The sequence below is a fragment of the Mizuhopecten yessoensis genome, unplaced genomic scaffold (genome assembly GCF_002113885.1).
Source record: "Mizuhopecten yessoensis strain PY_sf001 unplaced genomic scaffold, ASM211388v2 scaffold716281, whole genome shotgun sequence".
In the NCBI taxonomy this organism is placed as follows: Eukaryota; Metazoa; Mollusca; class Bivalvia; order Pectinida; family Pectinidae; genus Mizuhopecten; species Mizuhopecten yessoensis.
In genome coordinates, this window is record NW_018480038.1 from 224,981 (window position 1) to 238,211 (window position 13,231).

At 38.9% G+C, this 13,231-nt stretch overlaps 1 protein-coding gene across 1 annotated transcript in view; it reads right to left on the minus strand.

Moving 5' to 3' along the window:
• Positions 1-74: 74 nt before the first annotated feature.
• LOC110442585 (putative ATP-dependent RNA helicase TDRD9) overlaps positions 75-13,231 on the minus strand; it is a 31,636-nt gene continuing 18,479 nt past the window's right edge. The window contains exons 21-35 of the mRNA XM_021486266.1: positions 11,730-11,843; positions 11,353-11,440; positions 10,020-10,121; positions 9,639-9,779; positions 8,104-8,193; positions 7,705-7,827; positions 7,316-7,450; positions 6,658-6,813; positions 6,124-6,194; positions 5,560-5,766; positions 4,885-5,023; positions 4,300-4,415; positions 1,725-1,791; positions 861-1,048; positions 75-610 (exon numbers count right to left, since the gene is read on the minus strand). Of these exons, the coding sequence (XP_021341941.1) occupies positions 478-610; positions 861-1,048; positions 1,725-1,791; positions 4,300-4,415; positions 4,885-5,023; positions 5,560-5,766; positions 6,124-6,194; positions 6,658-6,813; positions 7,316-7,450; positions 7,705-7,827; positions 8,104-8,193; positions 9,639-9,779; positions 10,020-10,121; positions 11,353-11,440; positions 11,730-11,843 (1,870 nt within the window). The 3' untranslated portion in view covers positions 75-477. The remainder of the gene's footprint in view (positions 611-860; positions 1,049-1,724; positions 1,792-4,299; positions 4,416-4,884; positions 5,024-5,559; positions 5,767-6,123; positions 6,195-6,657; positions 6,814-7,315; positions 7,451-7,704; positions 7,828-8,103; positions 8,194-9,638; positions 9,780-10,019; positions 10,122-11,352; positions 11,441-11,729; positions 11,844-13,231) is intronic.

A 13,231-nucleotide genomic window follows, 5' to 3' on the forward strand; every position in this document is an offset into this window, starting at 1 on the left:
CAAAACACAAGGCAGGAAACAACATCAGCCTTTTTCTTAAAGATATTTTGAAATCAAAGTCAGCATAAGTTAAATCTGGGTAGAAGTTCTACAATCGTTGAGCTTAATCTATTCCTGTGTAGATGTACTCAAGATAGCTAGAGCTTAGCTCTTGTAGTTCTGAACATCTGAAACGAAATCAACTTGTATCAAACATACAGCACCACAGCTGGTTTCTAGATCACATTGCTTATATGTGGCAGGTGACAGACTGGATTTCTGATAAATCATTTGTATTCATGTTCCACTGGCGTAATCACAGAAGTGTCTAGTTTCCAGTCCTGCCAAATTCTCGTTATCCATTTTGTCACCATTATCACTATATTGTTATCCCTGTCTTTCGTTGTAGAGTTGTAACCATTATCCAGGGTTATTCCCTGTCTCCGTGCTGTTATCACCTACAGTGCTTTACACCTCTCTTCTCTTTGAGATTATCACTCAGTCCTCGTCATCTTCAAGAGCTTCCTCCCTCTCCCTGTGTTTGCGCATGTCAAGGTGGGATGCCAGTAGCTGGGGGGTGTTAGCCGTCATATTACACAGCTCACATGTAATAGGGTCTCGTCGATATAAACTGGAAATATACCCGACGTGTTGGATTTAATTAAAGTTAGGGTCATGAACTCTAAAAACAGCATTATGATTACTACATATGGTAAACCGGTATGTTAACATAGAGTATAAACAATGTTTATTCTGATACGCTTACTTTAACTTCAAATGATTGTTTATTATATTTATATGAATGCAATTTGCCTGTTGATTCAGCTCCTTCATTATAAATTGTCAAAGAGAAAAAAAGTCAACAATCTTAGACAACTTACTCTTTAGCAGCTTTCTTCAGAAATTTGACGTGCTGCTTAAGGCGCTCCTTATGATGGGCAGAAGAGTTGAGCCTTATCTGGTCTACCTCCTCATCTATCAGAGCCACCGCCGAGTGTAGGTTGAGTAGCACGGGGTTGTCTGCGTCTGTATTCTCTAATCTATGGTGGAGGATGTCCTCAGGTTTCAGCTGAAACAATTAGGTTTCAATATAAAGTACTGCAGCAATTATTTGATTGTACATCTTGTATAATCACAATGATATTAATGAACCAGAAATTAATTATTGGTTAACTCATTAGAGACTTGTTCATCAGTGGTTTCATGATTTTATTATGAAAAGAAAATTTCAAGTTGACAAGCACTATCTCACACTAGATATGTCTTTTTCATTTTTAAGTGTTGAACAGCACATACAACTGAGATGTCGTGTAAGCTAATTGATGTTACACTGGCAGGATGGTAGAGCTCTCAAATCTCAGAGTGATCAGTAGGTTTACTAGCTAAAAACATGACAGGTGGTTCAAACTTTCCATCAGGTGCAAATCACAATTTATTACAGCCTATTGAATAATACTAACAAGCTGCATGTATACATAGTATGCTGGGATTGGTTAATCATGCCTGTTGTGATCTAAATTTCTGCCACTAACTGCGGCAGATTCTGCCAGGTAAGATATCAGAAGTAATTAATATGAGTGATTTACATTATTACCTACAATTCCTAAGGCGGGTTTCTGGTGAGGATGGAAGTCATATTAACAACACAAGGTATATCATTGTTTACTGTCTGGGTATAAGGGAGATACAAGTTATTTTAGGCAGCATTTCAAAGTTATAATACATCACAGTGTATGGAGTAATACCTGGTTCCATTTGTACGGCCTCTCAGCACTCCTCGGCTGTACTGTCTCCCTTCTCTTTTGTAGAACCCTGTAAACATCAGGGTTATATGAAGGTCATCAGAAGGTCAACTCTACCTATCAATCAGTTTGTTCAAACATGTTTATACTGTGACTGACTCCCCAGACAAGATTTTCTCTATGACTTTAGTGTATGGTACTGACCACCCCGGTCAAAACTTACTCCATGACCGTAGTGTATAAACGTCAGTCAAAACTTACTCCATGACCTTAGTGTATTGACCACCCTAGTCAAAACTTACTCCAAGACCGTAGTGTATTGACCACCCCAGTCACAACTTACTCCATGACCTAAGTGTACTGAACACCCCAGTCAAAACTTACTCAATGACCTTAGTGTACTGACCACCCCAGTCAAAACTTACTCCATGACCTTAGTGTACTGACCACCCCAGTCAAAACTTACTCAATGACCTAAGTGTATGGTACTGACCACCCCAGTCAAAACTTGCTCTATGACCTTAGTGTATTGATCACCCCAGTCAAAACTTACTCCATGAACTTAGTGTACTGACCACCCCAGTCAAAACTTACCCAATTACCTTAGTGTATTGATCACCCTAGTCAAAACTTACTCCATGACCGTATTGTATTGACCACCCTAGTCAAAACTTACTCCAAGACCGTAGTGTATTGACCACCCCAGTCACAACTTACTCCATGACCTAAGTGTACTGAACACACCAGTCAAAACTTACTCAATGACCTTAGTGTACTGACCACCCTAGTCAAAACTTACTCAATGACCTTAGTGGACTGACCACCCCAGTCAAAACTTACTCCATGACCTAACTGTACTGAACACCCCAGTCAAAACTTACTCAATGACCTTAATGTATTGACCACCCCAGTCAAAACTTACTCCATGACCTAAGTGTTCTGACCACCCCAGTCAAAACTTACTCAATGACCTAAGTGTATGGTACTGAACACCCCAGTCAAAACTTACTCAATAACCTTAATGTATTGCCCACCCCAGTCAAAACTTACTCCATGCCCTTAGTGTATGGTACTGACCACCCCAGTCAAAACTTACTCTATGACCTTAGTGTATTGATCACCCCAGTCAAAACTTACTCCATGAACTTAGTGTACTGACCACCCCAGTCAAAACTTACCCAATTACCTTAGTGTATTGACAACCTTAGTCAAAACTTACTCCAAGACCGTAGTGTATTGACCACCCCAGTCACAACTTACTCCATGATCTAAGTGTACTGAACACCCCAGTCAAAACTTACTCAATGACCTTAGTGTACTGACCACCCCAGTCAAAACTTACCCAATTACCTTAGTGTATTGACAACCTTAGTCAAAACTTACTCCATGACCGTAGTGTATTGACCACCCCAGTCACAACTTACTCCATGATCTAAGTGTACTGAACACCCCAGTCAAAACTTACTCAATGACCTTAGTGTATTGACCATCCTAGTCAAAACTTACTCCATGACCTTAGTGTACTGACCACCCCAGTCACAACTTACTCCATGACCTAAGTGTACTGACCACCCCAGTCAAAACTTACTGTATGACCTAAGTGTACTGACCACCCCAGTCAAAACTTACTTAATGCCCTAAGTGTATGGTACTGACCACACCAGTCAAAACTTACTCAATGACCTTAGTGTACTGACCACCCTAGTCAAAACTTACTCCATGACTTTAGTTCTAGCCGAATCCTGGATCTTATAGACAGCATCAGGACCCCAGCCCATCACTTTCTACTGACTACCAATAGCAATGTTGATTGCCATTCGTACTCCGTTGATCTGAAAGTAACAAAGTTTGAGTTTGTGTCACACAATGTAAGTGTACATATCATGTGATAAAGAATTAAATATTATGTTGGTACTGTACTGACCACCCCAGTCAAAACTTACTCAATGACCTAAGTGTATGGTACTGACAACCCCAGTCAAAACTTACTCCATGACCTAAGTGTTCTGACCACCCCAGTCAAAACTTACTCAATGACCTAAGTGTATGGTACTGAACACCCCAGTCAAAACTTACTCAATGACCTTAGTGTATTGACCTCCCCAGTCAAAACTTACTCCATGACCTTAGTGTATGGTACTGACCCCCCCAGTCAAAACTTACTCCATGACCTAAGTGTACTGAACACCCCAGTCAAAACTTACTCAATAACCTTAATGTATTGACCACCCCAGTCAAAACTTACTCCATGACCTAACTGTACTGAACACCCCAGTCAAAACTTACTCAATAACCTTAATGTATTGACCACCCCAGTCAAAACTTACTCCATGACCTAACTGTACTGAACACCCCAGTCAAAACTTACTCAATAACCTTAATGTATTGCCCACCCCAGTCAAAACTTACTCCATGCCCTTAGTGTATGGTACTGACCACCCCAGTCAAAACTTACTCCAAGACCGTAGTGTATTGCCCACCCCAGTCACAACTTACTCCATGACCTAAGTGTACTGAACACCCCAGTCAAAACTTACTCCATGACCTTAGTGTATTGACCACCCTAGTCAAAACTTACTCCATGACTTTAGTTCTAGCCGAATCCTGGATCTTATAGACAGCATCAGGACCCCAGCCCATCACTTTCTCCTGACTACCAATAGCAATGTTGATTGCCATTCGTACACCGTTGATCTGAAAGTAACAAAGTTTGAGTTTGTGTCACACAATGTAAGTGTACATATCATGTGATAAAGAATTAAATATTATGTTGGTACCAAATCCAGATGAACTTGATAGTGAAATCTATCAAGAAGATGTACTCCAGACCATAAATCTTGTGTAAGGGGAAAACCTTAACGGAAGGCAGTAACAACTAGGACATTGATGGATGTTGCTGGAATTAGAAATAGTCATATTACATTGAGAAAAGATGGCTTATTTTATCCTGTTCTTGAACAATTAGAAAGAACAGATATCTTCTCAGGATCCATTACTTAGTTAAACAAGCTTTTGGCAGCTTCTCCTAACTTGTAGCTATTAGTTTGCATACTTTTTTACACAAGTATACTGTGTCACTATAAACAATAATATTCAGTACTTTAGCAACTCTAGGTGAGTTTAAGGAAAGTTAGTAGGAAGATTTCTCACAGAGACTGATTACCTTGTATATGTCCTCTAAGTCTATCTTGGTATCAAAGATGACCTCAATATCGTGGTCAGGGAAACAAGAATACTCCATGGTCAGAGCTGGTCCCAGTCCACAAATGGCCCCAGTCAGACGAGTCAGTCCAGGGTCAGTCCTGGTGTGAATATTGGGGAAAACAAATAGGATCAGGAAGCATTATGTGTTAATAATCATTTACCTTGATAATTGAGACTCATAAAGCTGTATTGATAAAAACTACAATCAGCCCCAAAACACATCCTAAAACTTTGTCACCTTGATCTTGAATGACACCAGAACAGGTGTGTGATATAAGTATCACATTTGAGACACACCAATCAATAGCTGCAAGGGAATTTATGCTTGTAAAAAATGCCATAGTTAATTTGTTACTTGATAAAAAAGAGTACTACATGTTATTGAGCTTCCATTTATTAGGACACTTTAACCAAATAGACTGAATAAATTCTAATTAAGAAGCCAGGAAATGAGGGACTAACTGATATCGTATTTGTTACATTAACGTAAGAGATTTATGTTATAAGTTTTATAAATCATGAATTGGGGGAGGGAATAAAGAAGTAAAAATTACTTTCACTTTCCCAGAACGAGCATAAACACTATATCCTGCTTTGTGACTAGAGGATAACGTTCTATGAAATGAAAATCTACCTGAACTCTGTGATAGGTGCAAACAGCAGTGAGATGATGGAAGGTAGTCCAGGTATCAGAGGCATGACTGTGGTGTCTCGGGCCATCATGGTCGACCCTCCCGGGTTCAGTCCAACAAATGCAGCAATCATCAGTCTTGAATGAGGGTCGTGGGGTTCATCATCAATGGCAACACAGTTGATGCTACCTGGCTCAATCTTCGCACATCTTTCAATCAGATCAAGACATAAAATAATTTACAGAAGATTCAAATTTCATTCTTTGCCTTCTTTAAATTGTCACGTCACTTGACATCTACTACTCCTTTATCATCTAGTCCGTAATCTCACTTAAAGCAGACTGGGATTTTGGATTTGAAAGAGTGACATTAGCTTTCCAGACAGAGAGATTTTGACAGCGTCAGGGGTTCGGGTTGTTTTAGAAATTATTTTGATATTCTTCAACATTTTTGATAATAACTTTGATAAGAGAAAGTATGATTAATAATGGTTGTCACATTCAACAGTTAGAAATATTATGAACAGTGGGAGTAGTTACCCGAGTTGGTAAGTGAAAGGTACTTACCTGCATGACCCTGCATTGGTCATACTGGTGAAAGCCATCTCATAGGGATTGTTTGGACCTCTCAAATTCACCTGTTTGGCAAAATAAGATTGTTATGCACACAAGATTCAAAATTTGTTATGCATTCCTATTTATGCATTTTCATACTTTCTAAATTACCTACATAATACTTGTTTAAAATGTAAGAGTCCTAAACATGTTCACTTTTAAAAACTAATGGACATTATATAACTATATAGACAATGGAATTTGTGAAAGAACTGTACAAATATACAGAACACCTTGAAAACCTTTCACACCTGTGATTCAGGTTACTAATAATATAGTAAGTGGTAGATCGCCCTGGAATAAACTTAATCCAGGTTATTTATCCCAGCTGTCAACGACATTAAATTTTTACCCTGTTTCTGACACTGTTGTCACCGACACTATATCCAGAGTCAGTCCTCGAGTTCAAAAATCATATTTTTGTCCCTGTTGAAGCAGACAGTCAATTTAAGTACTGTGTGTGTCTCTCAGGTGGTAGGGAATTACCTTGCCCCCCCTGCGACTCTCTCCGAAGGTCATACTAGTACTTGGTTTGAGAGCGAGGTTAAGCCAGCTGGTCTGTTGCTTGTTGGACTGTCCCTGGGGTCCTGTTTGACCAAGTTGCCCCGTTGTCTCCTCCAGCACTCGCTGATCATGGTTTTGCTTGGTAACAAATAAATCACTCTTATTCTTGGTCTACACTGATGACTTTGATATAATGTATCAATTCTCATTGTATAACTAATTTTGTTTATTACTGCTAAGCTGATAAGAAGGTTCTTATATATACAGCAATACCTGACGAAAGAGGTGTTACAGAAATCAGAAGTTTACCGTTACTTCACCAATCTCAACATCTAATAATACAGGTATTATTGATCTAACATTAGTCCTGCTTCTGTGATTAAGAGATGTTTTAACAGAACCAAGTATGTCTATTTAGAATAACATTGTAAATGAGTCACGTTTATGAGATCCATGTATATATTAATACTCTATAAACAAACATTTCAAAACTTGAAAAAAACACTGCAGTAAAAATTACCTAATTAACCCCTTTTACCCCAATGTAACTTTAATAAACTCTACTATGCATTGATCTGGTGAAAGGGCTAAGTCTATACTAGGATTTGAGGTTAAAATGAATGGCTGATGGGTTTTTTACCTTTGAAAGGAAGCTTTCTTCAGCAGCGTCTGCAAACTCCAGGGAAATGAGTTCATGATTAAAACAGATCTGGCGGCCATTTCTCAACACCTCTATCAGCTCCATTCGCACTACGCCTCGCACCACAGAGTATACCTGTCCAATTCAAAAGTCACACAACTTTACATGAATCACCCCTGCCACCACACTGTACCTGTCCAGGTAAAACGTTTAACAACTTTACATAAATTATCCCGGATACCAGAGTATACCTGTCTAATATAAATGCCAAACAACTTTACGTATACTATCCCTCACAGCAGAGTAAATCTGTCCATATATCATAACATGAAGCACTCCTCACACTAGAGTAAATCTACCCATGTAAACACCCAAATCGGTCGCCTCACCTTCCCAAACAGTTCCTTGTTCATCACCATACTGCGGAATGTGTTGTTTGCCTGTTCTGTCCACCGCCCATCTGGACACTTGACAACTGATGGTCGAACCCCACTGAGGTAGCAATCAACACACTGTATCAGGAGAAACAATTACACAAGCAATGCTTTTAAATTGTGCATATCTAATTATCAAACTTATGTCACCTGGTTAGAAGTAATCATAAACAAACATTTTTAAAAGTTTTAAAATCCATTTATATACTAGAACTTACATCAATATTGAAAAATAATAAGTCACTAATTACATAATAAAGATGTGAGACAGTTTGTGTCTGTAACATTAATGCCTATCAGAGAAGGTGGCTTGTTTCTACTTTTACATTAGAATCAAGCCTGTTCTCCACTCACCTGGAATGGCACTTCTGAAATGGGCTCGGGCAGCTCTCGGACATCCTCACGGGCGACCACAGCCATGTTACCGTAGTCGACAAAGAACACCTGACAGGGAGACAGACCACACATACACATTTAACCATACAATCTAATATAACAAGCATACTGAGTATTGCTGAAGCAATACATGTCCCCTACCCGCCCCCGCAATCTATCAAGATGCAACAGTGACCTCAACCTAGATCCGAGGACCTTGAACCTTGAACTTGTCCCATATATTGAAATTTTTTACAATAATGTGAAGTTTGATTAAAAACCAAAAAAGAATGAAGACGCTAGAGTGCTGACAAAGATTTTCTAAAATAGTAATAGTGACCTTGTCTTGCCCCGATTACCTTGAAATTGTCCAAGATATTTAAATTCTTTACAATAATGTGAAGTTTGACTAAAATCCATGAAAGGATGAAGGCTCTAGAGTGCTGACAAACTTCTTCGGACAGACAGCGAGGAAAACTTTAGGTATTCTTGTTTTCTTCTCCCTCCCTGCCACCCCCCCCCAGTTTCACCGGTAAGGGAATAAAAATACTAAGAAATCTTATTTGTTGATTGTAAAGGGGTCTTTACAAGTGTGTGAAGTTTGATTAAAAACCAAAAAAGAATGAAGACGCTAGAGTACTGACAAAGTTTTGCTATTTATAGTAATAAAGACCTTGACCTTGATCCGTTGACCTTGAAACTCGAACCTGTCCAACTCAAACTTGTCGAAGATTTTTTAATTCTTTATGAGTGTGTAATGTTTGATTAAAAACCAAAAAAGAATGAAGACGCTAGAGTACTGACAAAGTTTTTCTATTTATAGTCATAATGACCTTGACCTTGATCCGTTGACCTTGAAACTCGAACTTGTTGAAGATATTTTAATTCTTTACATGTGTGTAAAGTTTCATCAAAATCCATGAAAGAATAAAGACACTAGAGTGCTGACAAACTTCTTCGGACAGACAGCGAGGAAAACTTTAGGTATTCTTGTTTTCTTCTCCCTCCCTGCCACCCCCCCCCAGTTTCACCGGTAAGGGAATAAAAATACTAAGAAATCTTATTTGTTGATTGTAAAGGGGTCTTTACAAGTGTGTGAAGTTTGATAAACAGGCAAGGAAGAATGTTAAATAAAATTTTCTATTTATAGTCATAATGACCTTGACCTTGATCCGTTGACCTTGAAACTCGAACCTGTCCAACTCAAACTTGGCGAAGATTTTTTAATTCTTTATGACAGTGTGAAGTTTGATTAAAAACTAGGAAAGAATGAAGGCGCAAGAGTGCTGACAAACCTCTTTGGACAGACGGACAGACGGACGGACGTACGGACAGACGGAGGGGAAAACTATAGATCCCCCGGTTTCCCGGTAGGGGACTAATAAACAAAAAACAACTTCTGATAAAACAATTTCTTTTAAACATGACAGATCATCAATACAAACAAATACTTAGGTGAAAATAAATCAGCTGAAAGCCTTATCTGTATCAGAAGCATGTGTACAATATTGTACCTCAAGTGACTCCCTAAACTGGTTGGTGCGAGGCAGCTGTGTACGAATGATGCCATCTACTCTGGCCCTGTAGTATTCTCTTGCTTCATCCTCAAACGGTGCGGCACACAGCTTCCCCACCATGATACGGCCCACAAGTGGCTGGAACATCAAAAGTAGTCACCATGGAAGATATAATTAACTCCCAACTCAGTACTGCAATGTGTTTATAAAGCAAATAAGGATTCTTATAAAATGTCCTCACATTATGAAATAAAGGAGCTTTCTTCTAATCAAAGCTACTTTGAGTGATATCCCTTGTCAACACTTTTGTTTGTGACCTCTCCATGTCAAATAACAATCTTTCCTCATGAAACATTTATCTTTCCTTACCAAACTTACCATAAGTGATCTCCCCTGGTTGAGGCAGGTGTGGATTCTCACTAGAGCATTATAGTTCTCTCTCTCAGAGTACTGTGCCCAAAAGTGCCCACATTCCTTAACCTGTGAGAACACAAGAAAAAGCAATATTTTCAAAATCTTTTTCCACTTCCTGCAAACGGGAGCAGAAGGATTATACCATTGGCATACAGGTGTGACAATTACGTCAGATATATGAGGAATACCTGGTTACAGATTGTGTGGAAGTTGACAAGAGATAAAGCAGTATTGTGAAGTATTTCATCTGTTAGGTAAGAGAGTCATTTGAATGTTGAGATACAGCAGTCTGACTTTTGACCTTCAGCAGAGTGTGCCCATACACTTTGACAAGTGTCTGGCTAAGTGTGATTGCTAGTTTGATACATGTATACAAGGTATTTATGCAGAATTAATGAGGCTATCTACTTTGTTTTTTTTAATTGGTGTGCATGCCCTTAAAAGGGTTTTATTTCAGTAAATCAAAATTCTACTTGCACATACAGTTAAGTTGGTGTCATGTTGTTTTTGGCTGAGTAAGCCCACCTCCTCAGTTCATGCATATCTATATACATCTACTTCAGTAGAAGAAGGAGTTTCCTGGCATATACATCTACTTCAGTAGAAGAAGGAGTTTCCTGGCATGTCTGCTAAAGATTCTCTACCCTATCTAACAGTATGCTAACATCAAACCACAACATTTAACAACACATATAACATTTACAGCAAGCAGGAATATAAATAATGAAAAAAGAAAGTTTTTTTTATGGAGTATAACACTGTTTTAGCATGGAAGTTCCGATCATTTCTAAGGACTAATCCCTAAGGGTTGGGTCAGACCCTGAGGCCAATTCCTATAGTCTCTTCATGCCCAGACATTGTATATACCATATATACAGTCATAGGGCAGAAATATCAACCAGTTTTGTATTGTGACCTAGGGTCCAATCAGGGGAAGGTGGGCTAAAAACTATCCATACACAGCACTGGGTGTTTTAAGGTGGCCGCAGACACGGACTACTAGAGCTTCTAACATCGGGCCAATAAAGTGGGTCTTTAATTTACTTAAATGTTTCTGAGGGTTTTATAGTTATGTGTAAATTGTTGGATAGATAACCGAGATATTATTCCTATACATGTGTACAGACCTGTAGAATAGACAACATTTAGGGTAAGGGCTTCATAAGCATGTCATTTTGGTTTAAATGGTGAATAAAAACAATAATAAAACAAAGACTAAATGAAAAGTTGATCCCAAATGATGTTACCTCAGTGACACACAGCTGGACAGCAGAGGTGGAGGGTGGGGGTAACTTACCTCAGTGACACACAGCTGGACAGCAGAGGTGGAGGGCGGAGGTAACATGTACTTCTGGTCGTCCTGTGGCTGATCTGACACGGTTATCCTGTATCAAGTAGAAGTACTAATGTATTATCTTAAGACAAACTAGCCACAGATAAATCAACAAGAGGCCCATGGGCCTTAACGGTCACCTGAGTCTANTTATACTTTAAAGAATATGATTCATAATACAACTGTTTCATCTGAATTTGACATGAAATACCTGTGTGTAACCTGCTTACCTGTTTGACTTGATATAGATGTGTGACATGGTGTACCTGTGTGTAACATGCTTACCTGTTTGACTTGATACAGATGTGTGACATGGTGTATCTGTGTGTAACATGACATACCTATTTGTACGTAAACAGCCCTTTTGTGGCTCCTTTGCCAATTCCTGCTGCTCAACAAGACTATAAGCTTCTTCCCTTGACAACAACTGGATCTCCAGGGGTAGACGTAGTTGTCTGTAACACAAAAGCAACACATTAACATTGAGGTAATGTAGAGGTAACATAGGAGTAACATAAACAGGTGGGAAGGAGGTACATCAGAGTAACCCATAGGACTAACACAGGAGTAACATAAACAGGTAAGAAGGAGGTACATCAGAGTAACCTATAGGACTAACACAGGAGTAACATAAACAGGTGGGAAGGAGGTACATCAGAGTAACCCATAGGACTAACACAGGAGTAACATAAACAGATAAGAGATAGGTACATCAGAGTAATCCATAGGACTAACACAGAATTAACATAAACAGGTGGGAAGGAGTTACATCAGAGTAATCCATAGGACTAACACAGGAGTAACATAAAAAGGTAAGAGATAGGTACATCAGAGTAATCCATAGGACTAACACAGGAGTAATGTAGAGGTAACATAGGACTAACACAGGAGTAACATAAACAGGTAAGAGATAGGCACATCAGAGTAATCCATAGGACTAACACAGGAGTAATGTAGAGGTAACATAGGACTAACACAGGAGTAACATAAACAGGTGGGAAGGAGGTACATCAGAGTAATCCATAGGACAAACACAGGAGTAACATAAACAGGTAAGAGATAGGCACATCACAGTAATCCATAGGACTAACACAGGAGTAATGTAGAGGTAACATAGGACTAACACAGGAGTAACATAAACAGGTAAGAGATAGGTACAGGAATTGTATAATACAGAGGCACACAGGGGTAACAGAGGTAACATAAAGTAACACAGGAATTGTATAATACAGAGACACACAGGGGTAACAGAGGTAACAAAAAGGCTACATTCGCGTATCCTGGTTGAAACGGTACGTGTGGCGCAGAAATTTTCCACGATAAACGAACACACTTGGACCATTCTATAAGCAGAGCTAAAAATCCACAGTTTCGGAGAATAAAAAACAATGTATCAAGAATATTATGCCCTTCTCTCACGCGTCCACTAAATTACATAACGTATTTTAACAAAAGGCCCATGGGCCTAAACGGTCAACTGAGTCCTATAGTATTTATTTTTGTTGTTGAAATATGTACCAATTTGAGTACAAAATAGTTAAGTATAACGTATTATATAACTATAGTATAACTATTAGAACTTGTTTTTAAGTTTGGAATAGTTTTTTCAAAATGGTGGCCGTGTCGGCCATATTGGATTTCTGATCGACCCGAAAAATAACAACACTTTGTCAGGACCATGAGTCGATCATTCCTACAAAGTTTCAGTTCAATTGGCCCAGCAGAACTTGACTTTAAGTTTGAAATAGTTTTTCAAAATGTCGGCCGTGTCGGCCATATTGGATTTCTGATCGACCCGAAAAATAACAACACTTTGTCAGGACCATGAGTCGATCATTCCTAC